The sequence below is a fragment of the Amia ocellicauda genome, chromosome 2 (genome assembly GCF_036373705.1).
Source record: "Amia ocellicauda isolate fAmiCal2 chromosome 2, fAmiCal2.hap1, whole genome shotgun sequence".
Taxonomy (NCBI): Eukaryota; Metazoa; Chordata; class Actinopteri; order Amiiformes; family Amiidae; genus Amia; species Amia ocellicauda.
In genome coordinates, this window is record NC_089851.1 from 9,662,591 (window position 1) to 9,687,227 (window position 24,637).

Sequence of the window (24,637 nt, forward strand, 5' to 3'; positions counted from 1 at the left end):
TCTAGGTTAATTTTACAGCTAGAATGACAATACAGGGAATCACTGTTCACTGGCACATTTACAGAAACTGGGTAACATAAAACACAAAACAATATATAGGCAGCAGGTCATTGCTCAGCAATATTTTATTGTAATAACTTTGTAATCCTTGCCATATTTTACTGCCCATGTAACATTTACAGAGAGCAAAACAAAACACGAAAAGCACTCCTATTATTTTTGACGACTTGGAATAGTTCTGAGGCAAATGTATTACAGTTTTATTGCTCAGCTGGAGGTCAATTAGAAAACCACATTGGTATGAACTATTAAAGTCACCATAATTCTCTAGATTTCCCCTTTCACATGACAGTGATGTGCACATTTAACCTTCCAGGGAGAAAACAGCTATCTAGATTGAGCTGGGTTTACAGTTTATGGCATTGACCTATATTCCCCCTTTGTGAGACACTGGGACCGGACTGTGTCTCTATGTGCCAGATAAGTTGAGCATGAAAATCAGGTCTGAGCTAGATGGAGCTCTCAGTTGTGAATGATTAGGATTTTACATCTAGCGTGATTGGGCATCCTTTCGTTTCACTGGCCTGATATAAATGCACTTTCTGGCCTTTCTGAGTTCTCATCACAGGCAGTAAACATTTACACAACTGTGAGAGGCAAAAGGTCTCAATGTAAATCAAATCAAATTAATTGTTTACCCAGAATAAACAGTTCATTTTTTCCATTACTTGTGTAGTGCCCTTCCAATGTGTTTCTGATTTACATACCAATTCAAAATGACTTGAGTTTGTGCGATTGTGTTTCCAATTCATAATTAGTTTGCCCATAATGGATTTTAAAGAAAAATACTGGTATTTGTTTTTTAAGTAAAATTCAGTACCGCCAACAAATACAATACAAAAAAACAATGGTTTCAGTTTTAGTTTTTTCAGTTATATAAAATATATATCATTTGTATGTGGGTTTGGGTTTTGTTAATCTTTCATTTGACTTGTATTTTTTCTGCTGCTCATTTAAAGTAAATGGCTGACTGACTGCCACATTAACTTCACATGAAAAAAATATGAATTTGGGAGATTAGATTTTGGTAATACTTTAGAATAATGGGTATTAATTCTCATGAATTCTGATAGTGTGTGAAGACATGATGTATATATATGATCTACTTCATTTATTAAAAATGAATTCCATATGAATAAGAGCTTTTAATTCATTACGAATTCACATACTTTTAATTTCATCTGAGTTCACAAGAATTAGATAATGTATTCATGTGTTTTTCCTGTGTTGTACTATCGGAATTCATGAGGAATTAATGCACATTATAGTAAAGTCTTACCAAAATGTATATATCTTTAGATCTTGTTCTGAGACATACTGAGATTATAAAACATATTTGAATACAGGATACCAGTGAGATTGAAGATCTATCTACTGTATATATCTATCTATCTATACTGTATATATCAAGGTATTAACAAGCAGACATTCCAAGTCAAACCTCTTGCATTGACTTTGTGAAATTTCATGGAAAGGAAGATTGCTTGTATCCAAAACTGAGTTAATCTTATTAATCTTTTTAATGCTATGTGTTGGCAGTCCTGAATCATCAAAAACAGATGAACAGGATTTATTGTTTTTAATTCAATTTGTTTAAAGATAAGGGGTTTTGTAATTACATGTTAATATAATAGATTTTTGTAGTACATTCTATCTTAGAGAGGAAGGCTAATATGGACCATTTTGTTTGCAAGGATTAATACAATATTATGAGCTTGAAAGTGTGAACACCTCTTAAGGAAGGATCATGAAATGAAACAGAAACATGATCATAGTCACCTTACTTAATGTGTGGATATTTATTGGCTTTGGGACCTTTGAGATGAAAAATGTTTGGCCAATACATTTGATAAAACAACAACATCCTGTTCAACACATGGAGAAAAACTGAAAAGAAAAGAAAATGGGAAATATTGAACCCACACTTCATTATGACAGAAAATCTTTTTAGTTCACTTGAATGAATCTGATAATACTGATGTCAGAATCACAGTGCGATATTAAAGCACTGTCTCACTGTAACACTCTCCGGCTAAGTAAACTGGGTTTCCTCCGGAGGCTGTTAACAATCTTCCCATTGGCTGGAGTTCAAAGCCATGTTTACACTGTCAGGCCAGAACAAAGACGCTTTTTGTATTTTTCCCTGAAACATCTGTAAGTGCAGCAGAAAGGGACAGAAAACCCATCTCCCAGGTCTCGAATGGTGAATGAGCATTTTGCATTCTAGAAATGTTTTTGCCAGATAAGATGTCCTTGTAGTGTAATGAAATTAGATATTTTACTGTCACATGAAATAAAAGTAACATATTTTTTTGATTTTATTTTGACCTATCCTCTACTTATCCTTGCTGTGCGGCCATCATAAAAGAAGACGTTAGTCTGATCCAAGACATACGCCATGTTCTTTACTGTGTGAGTCCTGCCAATTGAGAGTAAAAATCTCCCTCTTCATTGTAGCTGCAGCTATCATTTTGGGTATAAAATAATATTTTAAACTTTTAAAGAAAAGTGTATTTTAGCTTCTATTTTGCTTTCTAGTGGGAACACTTTCAATAGAAAGGGTTTTCTTTTTGTAAGTAGGTTCGACAAAAGCGGCATAATACAAAAGTCTGGCTAATGGATGACAAGCTGCTGACACTGAATGGAACAACTTTAGGCACAGATGTGAGTGAGAACAAGAGGAAAGCGAATTCAGCCAATCATTAATCAAATGTCAATGCGCAATGTGTACTGTGGTACCCTGGCATGAGTGAACCCCACAAGAATAGCGTAACCACCTGGCATCACAATATATTCAATAATGGGTGAACAAAAACATCCAGATAAAAATGTATCTACTATTACAGTGAATACAATTAAGATAAGAGAAAATATTAACATTGTCTACAGGTGTAATCAGAACAGAGGTGTCTTCAGGAGGTGTCAAAGGTGGCAAAGATAAGGTCAGGGCACTTCGAACGCTCAAGGGCAATGGTGCAGTGGAGGAGAAAGAGCCGGCCCAGGCGACTGATCCCAATGAAGGTGTGACTAATGGAACTGGAGAAGAGGAATGCAGAAGGAGGGAAGGGATATAAGGAGAGACAAGAGACCGGAGGTAGGAAGGAGCAGCATGGTGAAGAGACATGTAAGGACTAGAGACTTGTATTTAATACAGGCACTTATGGGTAGTTATTCTAGAATATGAACTCAAGGAGAAGCACATGAGCAGAAGGGATATAGAAGAGGTTTAGATTTGGAGAGGCATTTGAGAAAGCAAAGTGTGTTGGATATGGAATTGAGAATATGGAGAAAAAGGATTCCCGTGTGAATTCGATCATGCCAAAAAATATTTACACAAGCAGGTAGATGAGAGACATATATCAGAATAAAAATAAGCAGACAGTGGTGAACTACTCTGATATAGCCACCTCATAAGTGTACAGTTTTTAACAGCTGTGTCATAAACAGTTTTCAGGCCTGGACAAAATCTTACATGAGTCCAATTGAGCAAAAATCTTCAGTAATTAATTTAGGGAAGGAAAAAGTATAGAAACAGAAACCTTCGAGTCCCCAGGCACCCCGGACCCTTGACCCACGGTCACAGATGTTCTGGAGTCATTAAAGCCATTTCCCAAGTGCAGTGCACAATCAAATCCAATTCCTATGACATAAATGCATGGTTGGCTGTAATAATGTTTGTGTTCACTGCACGAACACTTGGAATAATACATTTAGCCATAAACCTTTCCCATTTTTTTGGAAATGCAAAGGAAAGCTTCAGTTGCATCACGTCATTTATTTTGACATGTACATAAAGCTGACACATAATTTCATTATTTAATTTTCTTGAATTACATTTCATTTGGCATGGAAAGTTTAGAAAAATTAATCCTGACAGCTCAATATATACGTAATTAGATACATTGCTCAGCTCTCAGTTTACACTGTGTTTCTGGATAATACCTTCATTATTCATAAAGTGACTCATTTTGCGATTACCATTTTTATCCATTGCAAAGTCGATTCAACAAACACAGCCCCCAATGAACAGAAGAAAATCGTCGATCTTGAGCACATTGACAAACTTTCATTGAGCTTTCGAAATATGTGGTAATGTATACACTGATCAGCCATAACATTATGACCTCCTGCCTAATATTGTGTAGGTCCCCCTTTTGGTGGCAAAACAGCCCTGACCCGTCGAGACATGGACTCCACTAGACCTCTGAAGGTGTGCTGTGGTATCTGGCACCAAGACGTTAGCAGCAGATCCTTTAAGTCCTGTAAGTTGCGAGGTGGGGCCTCCATGGATCGGACTTGTTTGTCCAGCACATCCCACAGATGCTCGATTGGATTGAGATCTGGGGAATTTGGAGGCCAAGTCAACACCTTGAACTCGTGATTCATCAGACCAGGCCACCTTCTTCCATTGCTCCGTGGTCCAGTTCTGATGCTCACGTGCCCATTGTAGGCACTTTCGACAGTGGACAGGGGTCAGTATGGGCACCCTGACTGGTCTGCGGCTACGCAGCCCCATACGCAACAAACTGCGATGCGCTGTGTGTTCTGACACCTTTCTATCAGAACCAGCATTCACTTTTTCAGCAATTTGAGCTACAGTAGCTCAACTGTTGGATCAGACCACACGGGCCAGCCTTCGCTCCCCACGTGCATCAATGAACCTTGGCCGCCCATGACCCTGTCGCCGGTTCACCGCTTTTCCTTCCTTAGACCACTTTTGATCGGTACTGACCACTGCAGACCGGGAACACCCCACAAGAGCTGCAGTTTTGGAGATGCTCTGACCCAGTAGTCTAGCCATCACAATTTGGCCCTTGTCAAAGTCACTCAGATCCTTACGCTGCCCATTTTTCCTGCTTCTAACACATCAACTTTGAGGACAAAATGTTCACTTGCTGCCTAATATATCCCACCCACTGACAGGTGCCATGATAACGAGATTATCAGTGTTATTCACTTCACCTGTCAGTGCTCATAATGTTATGGCTGATCGGTGTATGCCAGTTCATGCATCACAGCTAGTTTAAGTAGATCAATAAGATTGATAATATCCATAAACATGAATCTTTTACAATTTTTACATAACCTTTAGCAGTTTCAGTTATCAGTTGCAGTACTACTTAAAATCCCTGCAATACTAAAATAATCTTTACAATATGTATTATTCGCTGCTCTGAACAACTGTTTATTTCTCGCTAATGACAGAATGAAATATGATTTGTTACTAATTACACATCATAGACAATACATTGCACCAGTTTAGATGAATACATGACACCAATACAAACTACTCATTAGAATTTTTGGGGGGATTAATCATTGTATTCAGAGTGAAACTGAACTTGTTCATTTCCCCGTAGAACTGTGAATTTATTCATCAGCAAGAAGAGTAGTCCATCATCCTTGAAACAGACACGTTATAATGCCAGTGAAATGTTTTGTTTCTGTGTAGACCCTAACTCTGTTAAAATATGATCTCTAATCACAAAGCATTAATTACCTTTATACTCTTCATTTAAATGCATTGATGTATTTATTTATTCATTTTGCTCGATAGCACATTTTATCATTTTAAATGTCCTTAGTTGCATAGCATGAGGCCTATCTGGTAACCTAGCTAACAAACTACATATGTTAAAGAAAAAAGGCAAGAGGTATTCTTTTAACTGCCTGCATTGTATTTTTCCACCCAAGGACAATCTTTTTGATTAATTGTTTATTTGTTTATGTATTCATTTGAAAACTAGCACAATTCTGTAGATCTTTTTGCATGTCTGTTTCATGTCCTGCAGGCCATTTTTTTATTTAGCTGACAAAATCAGGCACCCAGCGGGGGTAATCAAACTTCTGCTGCCTTTTATTGTTTCTTGAAATCTGACAGTTTTGTAAAGTAACAATTAAGAAGAACATAAGAAAGTTTACAAACGAGATGAGGCCATTCGCCCCATCATGCTCTTTTGTTGTCCATTAATAACTAAGTGATCCAAGGATCCTATCCAGTCTATTTTTAAGTAGAACAGCGTACTGTAAGTTGTAACACTAAACAACTGGGGTAATCATTGCACAAGACTGAGGAATTTTAATTGGGGCTTTTAATTCCTGAAAGTATAGTATAAAGTATATTTCTAGTAGTAATCTCATTTGAATTTTGTTACTTGCAATCAGATTTATATTTGAAGCAATCTACCATGAGATGAGAAGAGAATGGCTTGTAATCTAGAAAGGTTGAATGCATGGGTTATAAACTGTGTATTTTTAATATTGGTTTTCTTTTGTGTGGATGAAGAATATGCATACATATTTTTTGTAATTCAAAGACAAGAGCATTGTGGGTACCTTAATTCATAGGATTTTAAATGTCCTTAATATAAAATCACCTTGTAATGAAATTAATGTAGTAACAAGTAATCCTTTTCAAGCCATGTCCGTTCTTATGAGAAAAATGTTGTCTATTAGACTTCCTTCAGCCAAGGTCTGCACTTCGTCAGATTTGTATACAGAACGCTAGGACAAAAGGTCTTATATAGGAGTCAAAAGGGCCCTTTGATATTTTTTTTTGTTTTTTTGCTTGATTAAATGTATTAGGGGCGTAGATTTCATTTCAGAATTGGGGGGACAGGTCCCCTACGCCTATGGAGCCAGGCATACATTATTGGGGGGGACAAGTTAACGTTCTCTCAACATTTGTCCCTCCCTAAACCTACGCCTATGATTACAGAATCATTAAGTTACATACTTCATTCTAGAGCAGGGGTTTTCAAACCGGTCCCCTGCCCTGCTGGTTTTTGTTCCAACCTAGGTCTTAATTACTTAATTGAATGGTATATTGCTTTGTTAGGTCAATTAAGGATTCAATTAAGCAATTAAGACCTTGGTTGGAACAAAAACCAGCAGGGCAGGGGGTACTCCAGGACCGGTTTGAAAACCACTGTTCTAGAAAATTGCTTTAAAAATCTTTGGTGCTATTGTAAGGACTACAAACTAATCTTACCTAAGGTATGGAATCATTAACCTTAATTAAAGTAGATGTGCAGATTTTCTTGAAAAAAAATAATAATTACAATTACCCTGGGAAAATGTTCTTGATCTCACCGATATGAGCCCGTCCACTGAAAAGACATATTAATGAGACTCAATCTTTGGGAAAGCTGCAGTATTTAAAATGTTTTGGGCGAAACTGAGAATTTTTAGAAATCCTCTTATTATTTAACACAAATAAATGATTTGTTATGACCAGCATTAGTGTAATTTAATAATAATAAAATGTGCTACATTCAGAGCCTTGCCATATTAATATTAGCACTATAACAAAAGACCAAGCATAAAATGGAGCAGAGAAAGTCTTGTGCATGTTTGGCAGGACTTGATGCAGATGGCAATGTGAAAGACTCATATAAATATCACGGTCACTGAGTACTGTGAAGAAGTGGATTACTGTGAAGAAGAAATGATCTCAGTTGTTTGGGTGCTCATTTTAACACATCGTATTTGTATTAATATAAATAAATCTGCCATGTGCAAAGTCATCTTTTTCTTCTGATATATTCAAATCGTTTCCTTTTTCATTGGAAATAAAAAGAACACAGTCAAGACTTTCATGCAAATAGTTTATTTATGAATAGTTTGCCTTATTATACAACAGTAGCACACTCATATGGCGATATATTATGTACATTTTATGTTCATAAATACAAAGGTATCGATGTGCCACAAAGAAAAATAAATGAGTTCCCTTTGAAAATACTCTAAAAATAGCCTGGTTGCTTCTCAATTTAAATACTTGGCATAGTTTTTGTAAATAAAAAATATGCTATATGAAAGATAATGGTTGCTTATTGGGTAGACTTGAGTACCAAATGCAAATTTTAATTTCCATTTTCATGCAAGCAAGAAAAACCAATAGCTGTGTGTACAAAAAAGCACTTCAATTTCGTATGAAAATAGAAAATATTACAACAGAATGTGCACAATTATGTTGCACATAACTGGCAATATAAAATATTAATGACACCTAAATACAACAGTCTGCTTGACATGCCAAGGTACAAAAAGAATACAATAGACAACTCTGAGAGGTCAAGTTCCCTCCAATCTTATAAGGATGATCGAGGAGGTTGTACTATTTGAATGGATCCATGACTTACAGTTTGAGATGCACCAGTCATAACCAGTGTCCTCCAAGCCAGTACAGTTCTGGAGTTAGAAACGAACTGGATACAAAAGATGCAAACATTCCTTCGCCGTCAAGTAATGTAAGTGTTCCGGTATCAACATAACTTGAATGAAAAAGTACTGTAAGATTCCCCATTTGTTACTTCTATAATGTATTTCAAGGTGGCAAAAGTCTACATAATGACTTCAATTTTTCATTTTTGCTGCACCATAAAATGTCTTATCTCTGTAATAGTTTACAATGCGATTATAAGAAGTTTACGAAATAGTTATATGTGGCAAACAAATGCATGTTAGTGACGTGCACGGGACTTGGATGTAATATCCATTACTATTTTACTATAATATTAGTAATACTAGTAATAATATTAAGGGTTATGTATTCAGAAATTGTTGGAACCCATAATCAGCATTTTGAACAAATGGTTTTGCAAACAGTTGAGTAAAATATCTGACAGATTATGATAGACAGACAGCTGCAATAGAATACTGTTTAAAGTGATTGCAAAGATTATAAACAAAGAACAACCTAATAAAAACTGTATTATCTTCAATACAAGGAACTGTAATGCTGTTCTTAATTATCATCGTATTTTCTGCACACTGTATATTACCAGAAAGCTTATATCAGAAAACTTTAGATTTGAAAAGCAACATATGCATCTTAAACAGAAATAAGGATTAATAAATCTCTAAAACAAAATACTATTTCTGCCATTGTAATATATATTGTAGTATTATTGCCAGGCTGACTGAATTTTAGAGTGGAATGCTTATACAATTATCCACATACTCTACAAAATAAATAAATGTAAAATATATAACATAGCACAATGCTGCATAATAATCAAATTGTTATGAGTTTTGATATTGTAAGATTGTAAGTATATTGTTCTCCTTGACAAAACTGAACGTTAATGAAACCTTGGGAGACATTATTATTATTCTATAAGATAAAACTGCTTGTATCCTACAATACTTGCCATTGTATGCTGTTTTACAATGAAATAAATATTTTGTCCAAGAAAGTCACATATATTTGTTTGAACTTTCAGAAATAAGCAGAAAAAGTAACAATGTATTATGAAACACAACTGTGAAAAGAGTAGAATTTGTAAGGGTTTCTTATTCTTCAATGTGGAGAGGGTACATCTAAAACTGTTAATCACTGCCTTGGGTATTTGTTCAACCTATAGGTTCAGTATATTAGAATAAAGGTGTATTCAGATCAACTGGATTATTTTATCACACATCCTTTGAGAAACAATATATATGTTTTTAAATGTTATGTTCATATTACCATAGTATTATAGGTATATAAGATAATTCAAGGCTTAATTGGGGAAATAAAATTATATGGTTAAATACAAAATATCTCTTGAAATATAGTTAAAATATATTTTATTTTTTACATCATGTAGACTGAATAACATTTTGATGAAATAACAGAAAAATAAATATTTGGTGAAGGAAAGTGTAATATATGTGGATGATGTTGCTCGTAATGCAAAAACACATACAAGCACACGCTCTCAGACGTGCGCTTTGTCAGTCACGCAGTTTTTAAGCAAGGACGTTTTCAAGGTCAATCCTGATGCTGGCTATGAGTTGCAGAAAGCAACAGAATTAGCACTATACAACAAATATTGCTCTGTCTAATACTATTTAATGAACCACAGTGTTTTTAAATCGATGCTGTCGGCTAATTTTCCACCTATAAACATGAATTCCAAAAGTACAGAATTCGAATAGAGAAGTTCAGTACAGCTTTACTGACATAAAGCACAGCATTATGCTTTAAGTCGCGTTCAGTGGTTACTGAATCCTGTGAAAATAATCCGTGCTTTGGCCCAAAGTCCTAATCAAGTGGACTTTAATGAGTGTCCAAGCATCTTTCAAACTTTACATTTGGTGACGTTAATACTGATTGTAATACAACGGTTCATATGACCCTTTATATTCTGTGTCTATTTCACTTTGAAAACAACAGCACTTACATTCAGATTGCAGCAACATCCATATCTAAAGACAAACACGTGAGTCATGGCTTTGCCATTGTTATAAAATAGGTTAAAATAGTTTGTTTACATTACGGAATTGCATAATGTTGGTCAACAGAAAAGCAGTTTTGAAAATGGAAACCGAAAAAACTAAACAAAATAAATGATTTCTCACAGCAAGGAAACAGGCCCCCTGAGAGCCATTTCCCATTGGCAGTGAAACAGCACTTTCATCACAAAATGAGATGACAGTGTAAACAATGCTTGTGTCGAAGAAGGCAATTTTCATTAGATTAGGATGAAATGAAGGCATTATAGTGGGCAGCCAGGTCACAGTGTTTTAACTGGATCTCAGATGTAGATGATGCTCAGAGCTTCAGTTGCCATTTCTTTAAACTCTTTCAACTCTGCTGGGGTCGTAAGAATCTGCAAAAAGCAAAAACAAAACAAAGAAACAAAAAAACATAAAATAAGTGTTAAATGAAAGAAAACGTTTTTTAATGTAAGGTCAGAAGTTATTCACATGTGATGTTAAATTTTTTAAACGGTTAGAAACACCACGGCAGTTTTTATTCTTTTCAACAAATCTGACTTCAAGCAGGCTGTTTTCCATGCTTTAACAACAATTTCTCTTCACTCTTGGACCTCATCAAGTATGTTTTGAAGGATCCTATTGAATCAGGGTCTAAACAATGATTTGGTCGTTTGTTTCATACATATTGTATTGCTAAGGAGGGGTCTCTCATTCTCAGTGTGAACTCTGGTCTTGGCTTTTGTGGTGAGTCTGAAAGATTGGGGTTTGTTATATTAATCCTCATTTCCTTTCCAGGATTTTTAATCAAATTTCCCTAATTTGTCCTATGACCTAAGTGAATATTAACTTGGTATTAAGCCCTGTGAGATTTGTTACTTGATTAATAAAAAAAAAACTGAAAAGAAAACATAAGCAGGTTTGAACTTCCTCCTATTTACACAGCTGATTTTCTCTTCACTTTGCCAATAATCATATAGAGTAGACAGGCGCCCCCTCTTGTGGCAGAGAGTTGACATCCCACATTTGTAGCACAATATACCAGATTCAATTTAGAGTTTCAAACAACATTATTTTAACAGGAAAATATATAGATTCAGTGAGAGTCATTTATTATTATTAACGTATTCCTCTTCCCCACTGTTAGTGTTTGGTGTGGAAAAATAAAGAATATCCTGTAGAGGAAATAAAAGATCTAACGATTATCCCAACTGAAGTATAACTGTATAATCAATATTAAAGAACAAACTAATTATAAAAAATAAAAATAAACACATCAACTGTAGAACTATCTCACTGCTTTGCTCCGTGAAGAAAGCCAGCACCAAGCACCTTGGTTTACAGCAGCGAATTGGAAATGTTTAAATATTCCTGTCCATCAGCCATCATGCTCGTAACTCTTTAATACTTAAACACAGCAACAGAAAGGGGCTCAATGGAAATCAGCCCCACTACACTGTGAGAGACACAACTTCACTGGAAAGAGCTATTAAAAGGATACAAAAGTAAACAAAGAAAGCAATTTCACGATTAGCAAAAACATAATTGTCTTGAAGACTCAACTAATCATATTTTTAAAAATTCTGTTGAAAGAACTTTAAGGAAATCTTTAAAAACACTGAATGTTAAAGCTCCTGAACATCATCCTTTAGCCTGTTGTCACAGTCTATTATGCTTATTTATTATTATTAACATTTTTGTAATCACTGCAAAATGTTTACTTTACATCCAAGTGGCTTTATACAAACAGTAAAAATAGTTCAGTAACCTCAAAAGACCTCGCTACACAACAAAGGCATGTAAATGTCTACTGACATTTGATTACAAATGCAAAGGCAGATAGACTGGCCATAAACAGAAGAAACAATCCACAGTATACTTACATTTCACAGTATAATTTTTAAATTGATAATTCATCAGGGGCCGTCCACGTGAACTACACTAAAAGCATGCAGGAAGTGTGTGTTACGCCACGAGATTAAAGTTTTACACTCTTCAATTTCTTCCACAACCAGAAGCTGTTTGGGATACCTTTAAGGACGTAGTTAGGAGCCATAGCCTCTTACACATACGGTATCTTACCTGTACATTTGCATTTTGTTTGCTCAGAGTTTTAATGCAGTCAGTGTAAAGTGTTGACAGGGAGCTGGAGGGATTATTATACCAGGCAGTCCAAGGAATCCCAACAATGCTGATATGGTATGCATTTTAAAAGGCTTTTGGCTTAAATAACATATTTAATCCATATGATATGCATTCACTTGGTCTTAGGTAGCTATTTATCTGTCTGTTAATATCATCATTTGATATAACAGTAACCAGCTTAAATTATTTTGTTTTTAAAACTTCGATTAACATTTGAATAAATAAACTGCCATGACATTGGTTAAGATTCGGAAATAACATTAAAAAAATCATCTGTAGGAACAGTGAGAGAGAACCATTGTACTGGCTGGCTCTCTTGCAGGCCTGAAAAGACTGACGTGCTAATTGATCGCCTGTGGCCAACCTTTCACAATGCTGCTTCCTGTGAACACGATGTCCAGACACAGAGGACAACCTTTCTCAAAATATGTATCTCTATGCTTACCTGAAAAGGACAAGACTTCTACGTCTTGCAGTGCCATCCCCTTTGAGGAAACCCGGAGATCTTGGGCCAGAGTTATTTCTCTTTTGGTAACAGCTCCACTGCGTGTCTCCTGCCGAGTGGTATGGATCTCCTCGGCATCCTGCCATGGTCTAGTCATCCTTTCTGCCTCGGCCTCGTCCCCTGAGTCCGAGCTCTTAATGCTGAGGCGTCTCATGCGCGACACAGAGTCCACCTCTTTCATCCGGACAATGCGCTCCATGACTGTGCGGCTGGGGGAGGAAGCCAGCTTGTCCTGCAGGGCTTCGATCATTCTCGAGGTGCTTCTGCTCTTTTTATCAGAACCAAGGGGCTGGCCCATCTTTTCTTCAGCACTAACAGGCAGCAGGTTCCCAGGTAGCAGCCCCTGCACACTCAGATCATTCTTCTTTTCCACACAATTGTTTTCCAGCAGATTGCCCGTGCTTGTCTCTCTCCTTGTCTCTGTTAGCTCTTTTTCCCTGTCTTGCCTCCTGACCAGCCTGGGCTTTGCACTCTGTTCTTGATACTGTCTTCTCATGTGCAACACATCACCATTGGCACTATGTTCCAGTGCTTCCCCGCTAAATGCATTCCCCTGCATCAAAGGTTGGATTTCTGTAGCTCCTTTCTGTTCCGCCACGTGTTTGCTTCCGTTGTGCTCCGCCACACCTAGAGATTCAGCTGGTACATCTATTCCTAATATCCTAGCCGCCCTCTGCTCAAAGGATTCATTTTCGGGAATCCCATCTGCACTCTTTATTTCAAAAAGGTTGTTCAGGTCTTCACCCTGTAGGCCTCTCGCCTTCTCATTCACCTGCAGGGTTTCCAAATGCAGTTCTGTTAAGGAAGGCTGTTTCATCCAACTACACGTTTCAGCATCGTCATCGGTCATGAACAATCCTCCGTTCGTATCTCTGTCTTCCGATGACTTGTCATTAACAGAGTTATGAAGACCTCCGCTGCAATGGAACTTGTTGTTTGGACCTTTCAAGTTAACAATATTGGGACTGTTCTCCGCACTGCCCTTGGGAACTAGGTTCTCTTTCTTTATCTTCCTGTCAGGCTCTGTTTTGAAGCAGAGGCCCTCCTGCTTTTGTCTACTGAAGCCAACAGTTTGAACAGAAGTCTGAGACACAGATTTAAAGTCTACAGACTTCGGCTCTGTTGGAATATGGTCATCGTGTTTAGCTGCTCTGTTGATCCCCATGGATTCCCGTGATAGCTGCAAAGCATAACATATGTCCTCATAGTCGGGAGGGTTTGTATGGGTCGAGGCATCTTGCATCATCTGCCTAGGGACACCCAGTGCTTCGGCAGAAGAGGATTGAAAAGCAGAACTCACACCCCCACGTGGCTCTTTCGGACGAGACATGTCCTGCTTGAAGATTCTGCGGTCACACACTGTTTTCTGTGACAGCATGGGCACCTCTTCTTTTGCTGGCCTGGCGAAACTTACTGTCTTCGGTGGAGGGCGTGAAAAAGCACTAATGTCTCTGTATTCAAGATCAACTGCAGCAGTCCAGTTTTCAAAAGCAGTTTTAAGTTTGTTTGTTTGACAGTGGGGTGCTTCAGCCAAACTTGGCCTTCCCTGGATTTGGTCAGAAATGTGTGTCTTAGCATTTTCAGCTCCAGGGCCAGCCATGTTGAAGTCCAGAATATCTCTGTAATCCGTGTCTATGTCGTCCACAGAGTTGTCAACACTGGGCTGTTTGCCAAACTGCTCCTGAAGCTCCTTGTTGAAGGATTCCAGTTCTTCAATTGCATCCCATGGGCGCCGGCTGACGGGCTTCAATAGAAACTGACCAAAGACTTCCTTACCATTACTGGCTGACGATTTACTTTCACACGTCCTTGTTGAAATATGATTCTTCTCCTCTAGGTTTCCTGAGGGTTGAATTTGCTGAGCTGTGCTCTTATTTACTTGATTAGAAAACGTGGTTGTCCTTGAAAAAGCACTGTTGCTGGAAGGGTTAAGGTACTTCTGCCCCTTCATGGGGTACCCATATCTGTTATTGCAATCAGCACCTAGATTCACTTCTGCCGTGTTGTCAGGGGCAGGGTGGCTCTGGCTTTGTGCTTGGTTGTTTGGAAAACCCTGAGGGGCACCTTTGGAAGGCTCTGGAAAGCTGGTTTGTGTCTCCTGATCTCTGTACTGATCTCCAGGCCAAGACCCAGAGTACTGTAGTTCTTTGTGTTTATTTGGTTGGAGAGGCCTCAGCTCATCTTGGTCTTTCCTCGGGTGCATTTTCTTCACTCCTTTGTTGTTCATCATGCCACCAGTAAGAGCTTGTAACTCTAAATCTGTAGAGGATGTGCTTAGGAGACTTTGGTGTTGCAGATTTCCAACATTTTTATCAATGGAACCTTCTGCAGCGCTAGGAATCTTCTCGTTATTATTCTGATCTGAACTCTCACCGTTTGGCTGCAAGTGAACTGGAACGGAAACTAAGCAGAAGATGGTCTCGTTCAGTTTTCTTTTTGAGTTTCTTTTGCTCTCCGCTTCAGTACCAGGTTCAAATTTCTTCACTTGGGTTACAGTTTCAGAGAGACCTTGGTCAAGCTTTGAGTTTTGCCTAGATGTTCTGAATTGATAAGCCATGTGAGATTGGTCTTTCTGATACTTAATACAGCTTTGGTCAGATGCTATGGAGTTATCACTCCCTTTGTGCAAACCACTATACCATCTACTGCCATTGTCATGTTCATGAAGAGATCTTTTGCTTGCATCCATATCAAAGGATAGGCCCTGTGGGGGGGAAAAGGCACTGTCATGTGTAGATTGTTCTAATGCTGTAGCACTGGGCATCTCTTTACTGATGTTTTTTAGTTTGTCAGAGTCAGTCAGGGATTTTCCGCACGGATCTCCTTGGATGTGTTTCACACGTGGATCATCAAAGGGTATGTACTGAACACATCCCAGATGGTCACCAATGTATCCCGGATACATCTGTTTCCTGCAGGGTACACCTCTGCCCTTCTGGTATTCAACCCAAGAGCTTCCTGTCTGTCTGGAGAACCACTTCCCTGTATCCGTACTTTCTGGCACCTGCTGAACCTCCCTCTTGAACTTATATTTAGTCACTTCATTAAAGCCCCGTTCACTTACTTTTTGAAGCTGGGGTTTTTTGTAAGATGGAGGAGGTATGTAAACTGGAGGCTCCAAATTTGACCCTGCAGGTTCATATGCAAAAATGTCCTGTCTTGTTTCCCCACTCTTGGCAAAATACGATATTTTGTCTTTTGATTTAGGCTCTTGAACTCCAGCTATCATTTCCGAACTGCCCCTTGTCTGCTGGTGAGCTTCATACGATGGAGGCTTCAGCGGCCGGCTAAACCTAGGCTTTGGTAAAAGTGCAGGGTGACCACCTGGCCTGACGATTTCAGGACACAGTTCTTTGCCAGATGTCTCCTCATGATATTTATTGTAAGGTCCTTGAGATATTTTGCCATTCATCCTCTGGCTACTGTACATGTCTTGACTGGATAAAGGCATTTCAACATACTGCAGACTCTCTGGTGACAGAACTCTTGGAAGAGACTGTGACTTCCCTTTTGCTTTTTGGTGAACTGACACACCTTCTCCGGGTTTCAGGCAGCGCTGATTGTGCGCCCAGTTGTCCCCGTCTCCATCTGACAGCTGCCGTCCTAAACCAACGGCAGGTTTCCACTCCTCCGTACCGAGGCTTTGCCACTTCCGATCACCCGCTATCCTCCATTTCTCCTGCATCACGCCTCTCTCTTTCAAGCACGTACTTTCTTCCCACCACGCTCCTTCATGTTGTCTGTCTTTTGTCGGCATCTCGTGCCCTTTTCTCATCCCCTCTGGTTTTGCAAAGCTACTTCCCCTTGGCTCTCTGCTGTCTGCGTAATCCAGTAAGACGCTGAAATCCTGCCCCCGTCTCCTCCAGTAGGACACGTCTCTCTCGTTCCTCTGTTGAACAGGATACATCCCTCTCGATCCATCACAGAACCTTTGAGGAAGGAAATAGAGCAGACGTGTTAGAAGGGTTTAGGCAAAGGCATCGCAATAAAGAAGAATTCAATTTCTAATTGTGCTGTGATTGTTAACAGTCCAGTTTATATGTGTAATATATAAATATGTGTAATAAATACAAAATATATACTTCACAAATATGTAAATGTGTAATCTTATTAAACCTTATTCTCTTATTTCACATTTGCAATAACTCTTTTTTGTTTAAAAGATAACTTTAATGTTTTAGACACAATTACAGAGATATTTTGCTGAGCACAAAAGGAATTCCTGTAACTGATGCAGGAAGGATAGCACCGCTCTTAAACATAAGCTGAGCACATGTAACAGTGCAAGCAAAACCTCACTTACTGCCCTGATACCAGTTAAAAAAGAGGAGAAATTATAGATTAAAAATACAGATAATTTTTTTCTGTTATGTGGAACCATCAGAGAATGCAAAATATAACTAATTAACAGCAAGCTCAGTCATACAAACGGCTCGACGCATTAATAAATAGTTTGTATGAATGAACATTTGATTTAGAATAATAAACCCATATATCTATGTATATTATACTACACATATCATTCTGCTCATAGCATTTCCCTTATCACACCATATCCTGAAATACAGTAGTTCTGTATTCCATAAATCTGCTGGTCTCAGGTTTAGGGTCTATACATTTTGATTGTATAGCTAATAGAATTTACATCAATTACAATTAAAACTGTGACAATACAGTATCACATCTTTCTGTACAAATGTGCACACTTACATTAAAAGTGAAAACTTCATTAAAAAGAAAAAGAAAATCTACCTAGTTCAGCCAACTTTTTTAACCTATTCTCTGCATAAAATGTAAAACATTCTCACATTAGCAAGCACTTTAGAAAGTTAAAGCATATGTTCACCCTTTCCCAACTGCCCAATAATTTTCAGTTCTTCAGCTTGAATATGTACAATACCTCCTCACTTGTCAGAATTTGTTTGGAGTCAAGTAGAGTTCAGTTAATAAAGCAATTTGTGTTAAAGCGGGTTGAAGTACAAGACTTCTACTATATTTTCATATTCATTAAACTACCTCTCCCCCAGGTATTCTGTGACTTTTTTCTAGCATTATTTGGGTGAATAAAGAGCTGTCTACACTAGTCATGATAATTCAGTTCTAACACATGCCGCCATTCTTTAGTTATTTTCATTACAAGCATTGAGGTAAATACATTGTGAGGTAACGTCCTGTTTACATGTACATGCAGTTCAAATCTTATTATATACAAAGATCACACATTTATCTTTTCAGTTTCCGTTAGTACTCATTGTGAATGAAGCAGAGTATAAAATAAGAACATGCAAGTCCTCTGAACTTATTCTGACCCGACATATTCAGGAAATTTAGCAGACGTGTTACTTTATATCTGTGTCTGAAATACTGCGCACTTATACATTTCTGAAAATAATTCAAAGTATGCGGTACAGAAATATTTATGTTTTATAATGTAGTGAAGACTTTCATCTCCCTGCATAAATTGAAAGGATCAACGTAAATATCTCAACATAAGCACTGAGCAAGCACAGATTCAGATAGATTTTCTATACATTAAAAGATTAATGACTGACAGAGGGTAAAGGCAGAACACACCTCTCTGCAGACATATATGTAAGAAAAGATATATAGTCTGCAAATGTTACATGGATACAGGCCATGGTGCTCCTTACTTAGACTGCAATTAGCACATATCCACTTCTTTGTCAGTGCTTTGTATGGTTTCTGCATGTGAGTTTACTGAGACTGTCTCCCTAACACTCCCAGAGGGGAGCGCGTACACGTCTGAGAGAACTGCTTGAGTCAGCTCTCTGACTCTCTTGAAGATACTGTGAAATCGCGTGGCTGCGGCAATATGATCTGCATATAAAACAACCTTGACCTTAATTCACGGGAAGCCAGTAATGTAATGCATTAAAATATCAACTCTTAATTCTCAGCTATGAATTAATTTTCCCTTACAGATGAACTATATCACCATAGCACCTTTAACACGTGGATAGACTTGCTCTGGTGTGTCTGTGCTGCACTATACTCCCCTGTCCCATGTTTCAGGAAAACTGACATGACCGGGGAGAGAGACTAACAAATTAAGGGCCTCAACGTATGTGATCTGAGCGTCTCGCTGCCAAGTATCAGAATGCCATACTGGCATTACAATCGCAGGAAGTGAGCTCACACAGCGGCTCCACGTAGCCATTTTGGGTTGAGCCTGGCTAGGACACATAGCCAGGCCACCAGGCGCCTGTCGGTTGAACACCACCCCCAAGCCGGCCTCCAGGTGTAGTTCTCTTGTGTTTCGTCTAAACCATCATGGGGGTCATAGGGTAGATCAATTTCTGTCTGTGACATCGCCAAGAGAGACCCTACCAGGGGCTCCAGACAACCTTAGCTCTAGGGTCCATGGGAACATGCCAGCGCCTCCGCCACAGCAAGTGATAAGGTGACACTACTCCGTGATAGCGTAAGGGGCAGGCAATCCACGAGAGCCACGTTGCTACTTCTCCAGGTCGAGAGTGAGGTGGTTCGGGCACCTGATAAGGATGCCAACTGGGAGGCTTGGGGAGAGGCTAGGGGCCGACCCAGGACACGCTGGATGGATTTTACCACTCAGCTGGCCTAGTAGTGTCTGGAATCTGTTGTGGAGAAAAAAGGATGTCTGGTCATTCCTACCTGACCTGCTGCGGCTTCACCAAGAGAAGCAGATTGTAAGCAGATGGATGGATGGATAGATGGATACAACTGAGACCCCCGCCCCCGGTTATATAAAACAACTACCCGTGAAACATTTTAAGTGATAAGAAATACGTCAAGATCTTCAATAAAGTAGGTAAATGTCAATATGTTTGTTGCCATGCCTCTGCAGACTACAAGAAGACTACAGAATAGCAGCTACTACTGACACCACCGGTCATTTACCTGCACCCATTGCAACTGCAGTGAAATTAAATGAATAATGAAAAAGGACAACAACAACATCAGCAATGACAACAAAACACTGAAAAAACATGAGTGTCTTTCCTGGAAAACCCTACATTTGGAGGGCACAATAAAACCAATTGTAAAGTAGATCTGTTTTTCTGTAGTAATAGTACTGATCCCTCACAGAACCCTGACTCCCAAACAATTTTAAAACAATACATCGGATTAGCTATACAAAACGTGCCTGTATAAATATATTGCATCATAACGCAAATATATGAATGTAAACCCATGTTTAATGATCCAAAATGTCACATTCAGCAGAGGCTCAATGCTTGTATCAGTCCAAACTGTTATTGAGAAATAATGTATAGTCATGATCCCTGGGTGCCTAGTTTTTCTGAGTTCATTTCCATCTCCATAATCGCATTTGACAGCTTTCTCCATAACTGACAATTTCCGCTGTGTATGTTTGTTTTCGTCCTCCCAAAATGCTCCTGCGCACCTCTTTTCATAAGAGTGCACAGACTGATGTAAGAAAATGACTAATGACAAGGGTGGCTGAACTTCAGGGGCAAAAAGTACATGTTGGTTAGGGATCTGGGGAGGATCTGTACATAACTGAATTGAACATGCTTTTGTATAAAAAAATAATAATTTAAAACTTGTCATGTTAACAGGGGGACAAAACTGGTTTAAAAGAACCACAGAGACTGGAAACAACAGAACCAAGTGGTTCCTATCGGGCTCTTTTGTAATTAAAATAGCTTTATCTTTAGTTAGGCTATGTTTTGGTGATGGCTGGGGACACAAATGATGGGGTACAAGTGTGTAATATGCAACTTGAGGTTTGGTATTAGTTTATTTTAGTCTGTTTAGATTTGTTTTAGACCTTAATCAATTTGAATTATACTACGAAGTAAGGTAGGTCTTCACTGTTCTTAATAACAGTTTCTTTTTCCAGTATTTTTTTCCAAGCTATGTTGTTTACATTCCCAGAACCTGTCTTTGTTTTCCAAGAAAGTATGACTAAAAATGTGGTAGTAGTAAGACTCTAGTGAAGTGAAAGTGGCCACATGAAACTGTTTTTATTTTTACCTTTTCCTGGTTGGTTACCTTTTTAAATGGTCTTACCCACAAATAGCAAAACCATAATAATTAACAATTAACAATTAACATGGAATTAACAAATGATTGTTACCAGGATTTACAGATATTAACTAGCAGAAAAGTTCACAGTCCATCGGCAGTATGGTGTTATATAGGTTGTTAGTCCCTTGACGAGAGTTGGGAACAGTAAGTCATGCACAGGAGTTATAACTAATTTAAAAAGTGAACTGATTAATTGAGGAGTGAACTGATTATTAATTTGTATCAATGTGTTAATCCCTTAATACATTGTTTATATGTATTTACTACATTATATTGCACTTTTTAATTAAAATGTAGCATTTGTGGCTTGTAATGGTGGTAAAAGTGGTCTTGCGGCCCAGGCAGATATTTGGCAGCTGGACTTGCTGCACACTGATTAATTTAGGTTGCTCACCACTGATTTAGCCCCACCAAACCATTAACTGCTTGCCGTAATAGACAGAGATTACAGTGAAGTATGTATCTTCTCCAGCATTTTATAACATCCCACAATCATCTGTATAAACAGGCCTGGATAGACTAGATGCCACTCCTGAAGTGAAAAGAAAGTTACAATAGTATTAAAATACCATTTATTTATATTAATGTTCAGGTTTATTATTGGTAATTGAATATTTTAAATTTAATCTAGTCTCTTGCTTGTATCTCTTCTATCTCTAATAATTTACTTCATGAACCATTCCAGAAAAAGCTTCCCCTTATTCCTACCTATAATAACGATTTACTTTATTGGACTGTAAATGTCTAATCAAAATAATAAAATAATAAAAAAAATAATAGACATTTTCGAAAGAAAGCTGAAAAAACACACATGTGGGCAGCTTGTAGGTAAACATTTCTACACAAGGAAACTGATCATGTGTACATACTGTTGCTTGTGACTGAAAAGCACAACCTCGCCAAGTCACTGTGGTGTCGTAGCTAAGTGTCTGTGTACATCAGGTGGCATTCTCTATGGTTGATACATATACCTGGAGCTGCTGTGTACCGTAGCTGTGTGAATCTGATCAAAACATCTTAGAGTCGTCACAGCAGCTGATAGCAAGAAGGAAACATCCAAGACTGCTGTACAAGCTTTACAGTGAACACAGCACCACCCGGAGGAGAAATGCAGTAACCTTAACAAGTATCATGCTTTTATTTAAATTCATAACAAAATATCTACCATTGCTGGCACATCTTTGATGTGTGGTTTCTATGTCTGCATGTGAAATTGTTTAAGACAGTCTTCCATATTTTGTAGTTTCTTTTTATTTACTGAAAAAGCTGCAGTGTGTGATAAAAATAAAACAAGAGATGTTCTTGGATGCACACAATTCATTGTAACTAATTCAAGACGAGCCAGTTCTCACTATGTTTTTGACATAAATGCCAACGCAGCACATAAACAGTATTCTGAAATACTGGTAAAGGCCATAAGAAATGCAGGTTCTTTGGAAAGAGATTTTACTTTACAGTTTTCATCTAAATAAAAGTAACAACAAACTATCACAGTACTGATACTTTTTCTGCACCTAGTAAATTATGAATTCTAATGGTTTGTGTTCCCAGTCAATGCATTTTTTAAACTGCATTTTATAGCATGACTTTAAATTATATAATTCCACATGTCTATAAATAGCTGTACTTTTATACTTTAGTCCCATATTCCTCTGGGCTCAGTACTTCTTAAAATCAATTACAATCTGTAATTCGATAATACCATTTTAATTTGCATTCTAGGTTGTAGTTTTCTAATCATAAACAAAAATATCCTCACAAAGGGCATAGCTGTGTGAACATTACAGACAGGTTCACATCTCTGTGATGTTGACTGTTTCAAACCTTCAATCTCATGTATCCGATTAGTGTCTTGAATGCATTATTTTGATTTGGGAATCTCTGGGCTTTACTGGGAAAAAAGGGAGCGCTAAATTTAAGTACCAATTCATTTTGTTATGCAAACTGTTCTACAGTGTATGAGTCCTTGACTGATTCGGTCTTTACATAATGCTCCTGAAATACACATAAGATACACAGTGTTTAGTAAAACAGAAAAGCCTGACAGACATAGGGGGTCAGATTTTCATGCAGAGCTAAGGGCCAGTAAAAGCAGAGTAAGGAACTTACCCAGTGTCTCTAGTAAGAAAATCACCCAAGGGCTGTGTGTCACCTTGGTTACCGCTGCCAGCTTTTCTCCTTTGGTTGCTTTCCCTGCATTCATTGTCACTGAAGTAGCCCTTTGCCGGTGCCTGCCTGCTGTAAACGTAGGCCCCTGTGTCTGTTTCATACCCGTTCACTGTTCCATGACCAGACCTGTTCTCTATGATTTCATGGTGGCAATCGGCAAAGCGGTTCTCGTAGGACGAAGGAGCGTTTTTGGGCAATTTGTATCCATGAGAAATCAGGAGATCTTCCACGCTGTACATGTTGTATTGTTATTCCTATTATTGCGAGTGTTATATCCTAGGCACAGCACTTCGAGCCGGAGCAAAACTGTGCAGCAGAAGCCATCACTGGGAAGACAGAAGGAGACAGAAGAAGGTAACATTAAAATGATTATTACCAATATCCTTTCTGGGGAGGACTGACGGGTTGGACGGCAAAAAAGAGAACAAAAAACCCCCCACAGAACCCCTGCAACGATCACAGAGCCAGGCTGCTCTCTCTCTGCCCATTCAGCCCCATGCAGACACAGTTTTGATCTGACTGATGCATTTATGATGCTAAACTGCTCACAAATGCTTGTAAAAATCCTATAAATATTTTTTGTACTTTTCTTTCAGATAATAACTCCCAGCTTTCGCAGCCCAGAGGCAGCTGCGGAGAGCCGCTGACTCAGTGGGTTTGGCATCAGTAGTTGGGATTTGGATGGTAGCTTTTAGATGTTTAACAGACAAGTCTTAACGCAGGCTCACGTGCACTCTCAAGGTTTTCTATCTAAATCCTAATCTCGAGCAAAAAATAATCACGCTGGACTATGAACTGCGGGATATTCGCTGGCAAATGCCTCCAACTCCTGTGTGGATTACATCCTACTCATTTTCCCACTTTCTCTAAGAATCATTATGGGAAATATTTACAGAAAAGCCTGTTATGTGCCTGGTTAACTGTGCCTCCCCCCTCTTAAAAATTAGCAAATATAAAAATAAACTACTTCAGTCAAGTTTTACCATGTGTCTGACTAAATCTGCACCAGGACAATAGTACCATATTTAAGACAACTGCCAATTCACATCTTTTCTGAGGAATAAAACCAACTAGCCTAAAAATGCAGTTTAGCAGGGATTTGTTTAAGGTTTAACTGAAATAAATCCGTGATCTGGTACCCAGATTAAAGCACTATGTTGCTGTGTATCATCCACAAATCGACAGATTTAAAATTAGGAACCTGCAACATTATTATATGATTATCTCAATAGGATTGAAACTCCTAACAAGTGTACAAGAATAAACAAAGAAACAAAAAATAATTGTATCTTATTGGTGATCATAATAAATTCTCTTCCCCTGTCATTATTTTTAACAGTATATAATTTAAAAGGAAAGAACACACAAGCTAGCTCTTGGTATGCATTCAAATAAACCTACAGTAATAAGCAGGATAACATTTAGCAAATATCTGTACAAGTGTACCTAACTAAACATCGTGCAAAGCACAAGTTACAGTTTTGTCTTTTTTGTTGGTTTCAA

At 38.1% G+C, this 24,637-nt stretch overlaps 1 protein-coding gene across 3 annotated transcripts in view; it reads right to left on the reverse strand.

The window, feature by feature from the left end:
• Nucleotides 1-7,653: 7,653 nt before the first annotated feature.
• The window catches only part of jcada (junctional cadherin 5 associated a), a 47,258-nt gene continuing 30,274 nt past the window's right edge, over nt 7,654-24,637 (reverse strand). For 2 of the 3 annotated variants that reach the window (XM_066717798.1, XM_066717797.1), the window contains exons 2-4: nt 23,075-23,460; nt 12,854-16,842; nt 7,654-10,658 (exon numbers count right to left, since the gene is read on the reverse strand). In XM_066717798.1, coding sequence (XP_066573895.1) covers nt 10,624-10,658; nt 12,854-16,842; nt 23,075-23,373 — 4,323 coding nt within the window. In that variant the 5' untranslated portion in view covers nt 23,374-23,460 and the 3' untranslated portion in view covers nt 7,654-10,623. The remainder of the gene's footprint in view (nt 10,659-12,853; nt 16,843-23,074; nt 23,461-24,637) is intronic. The other variant, XM_066717799.1, reaches the window with a different exon arrangement.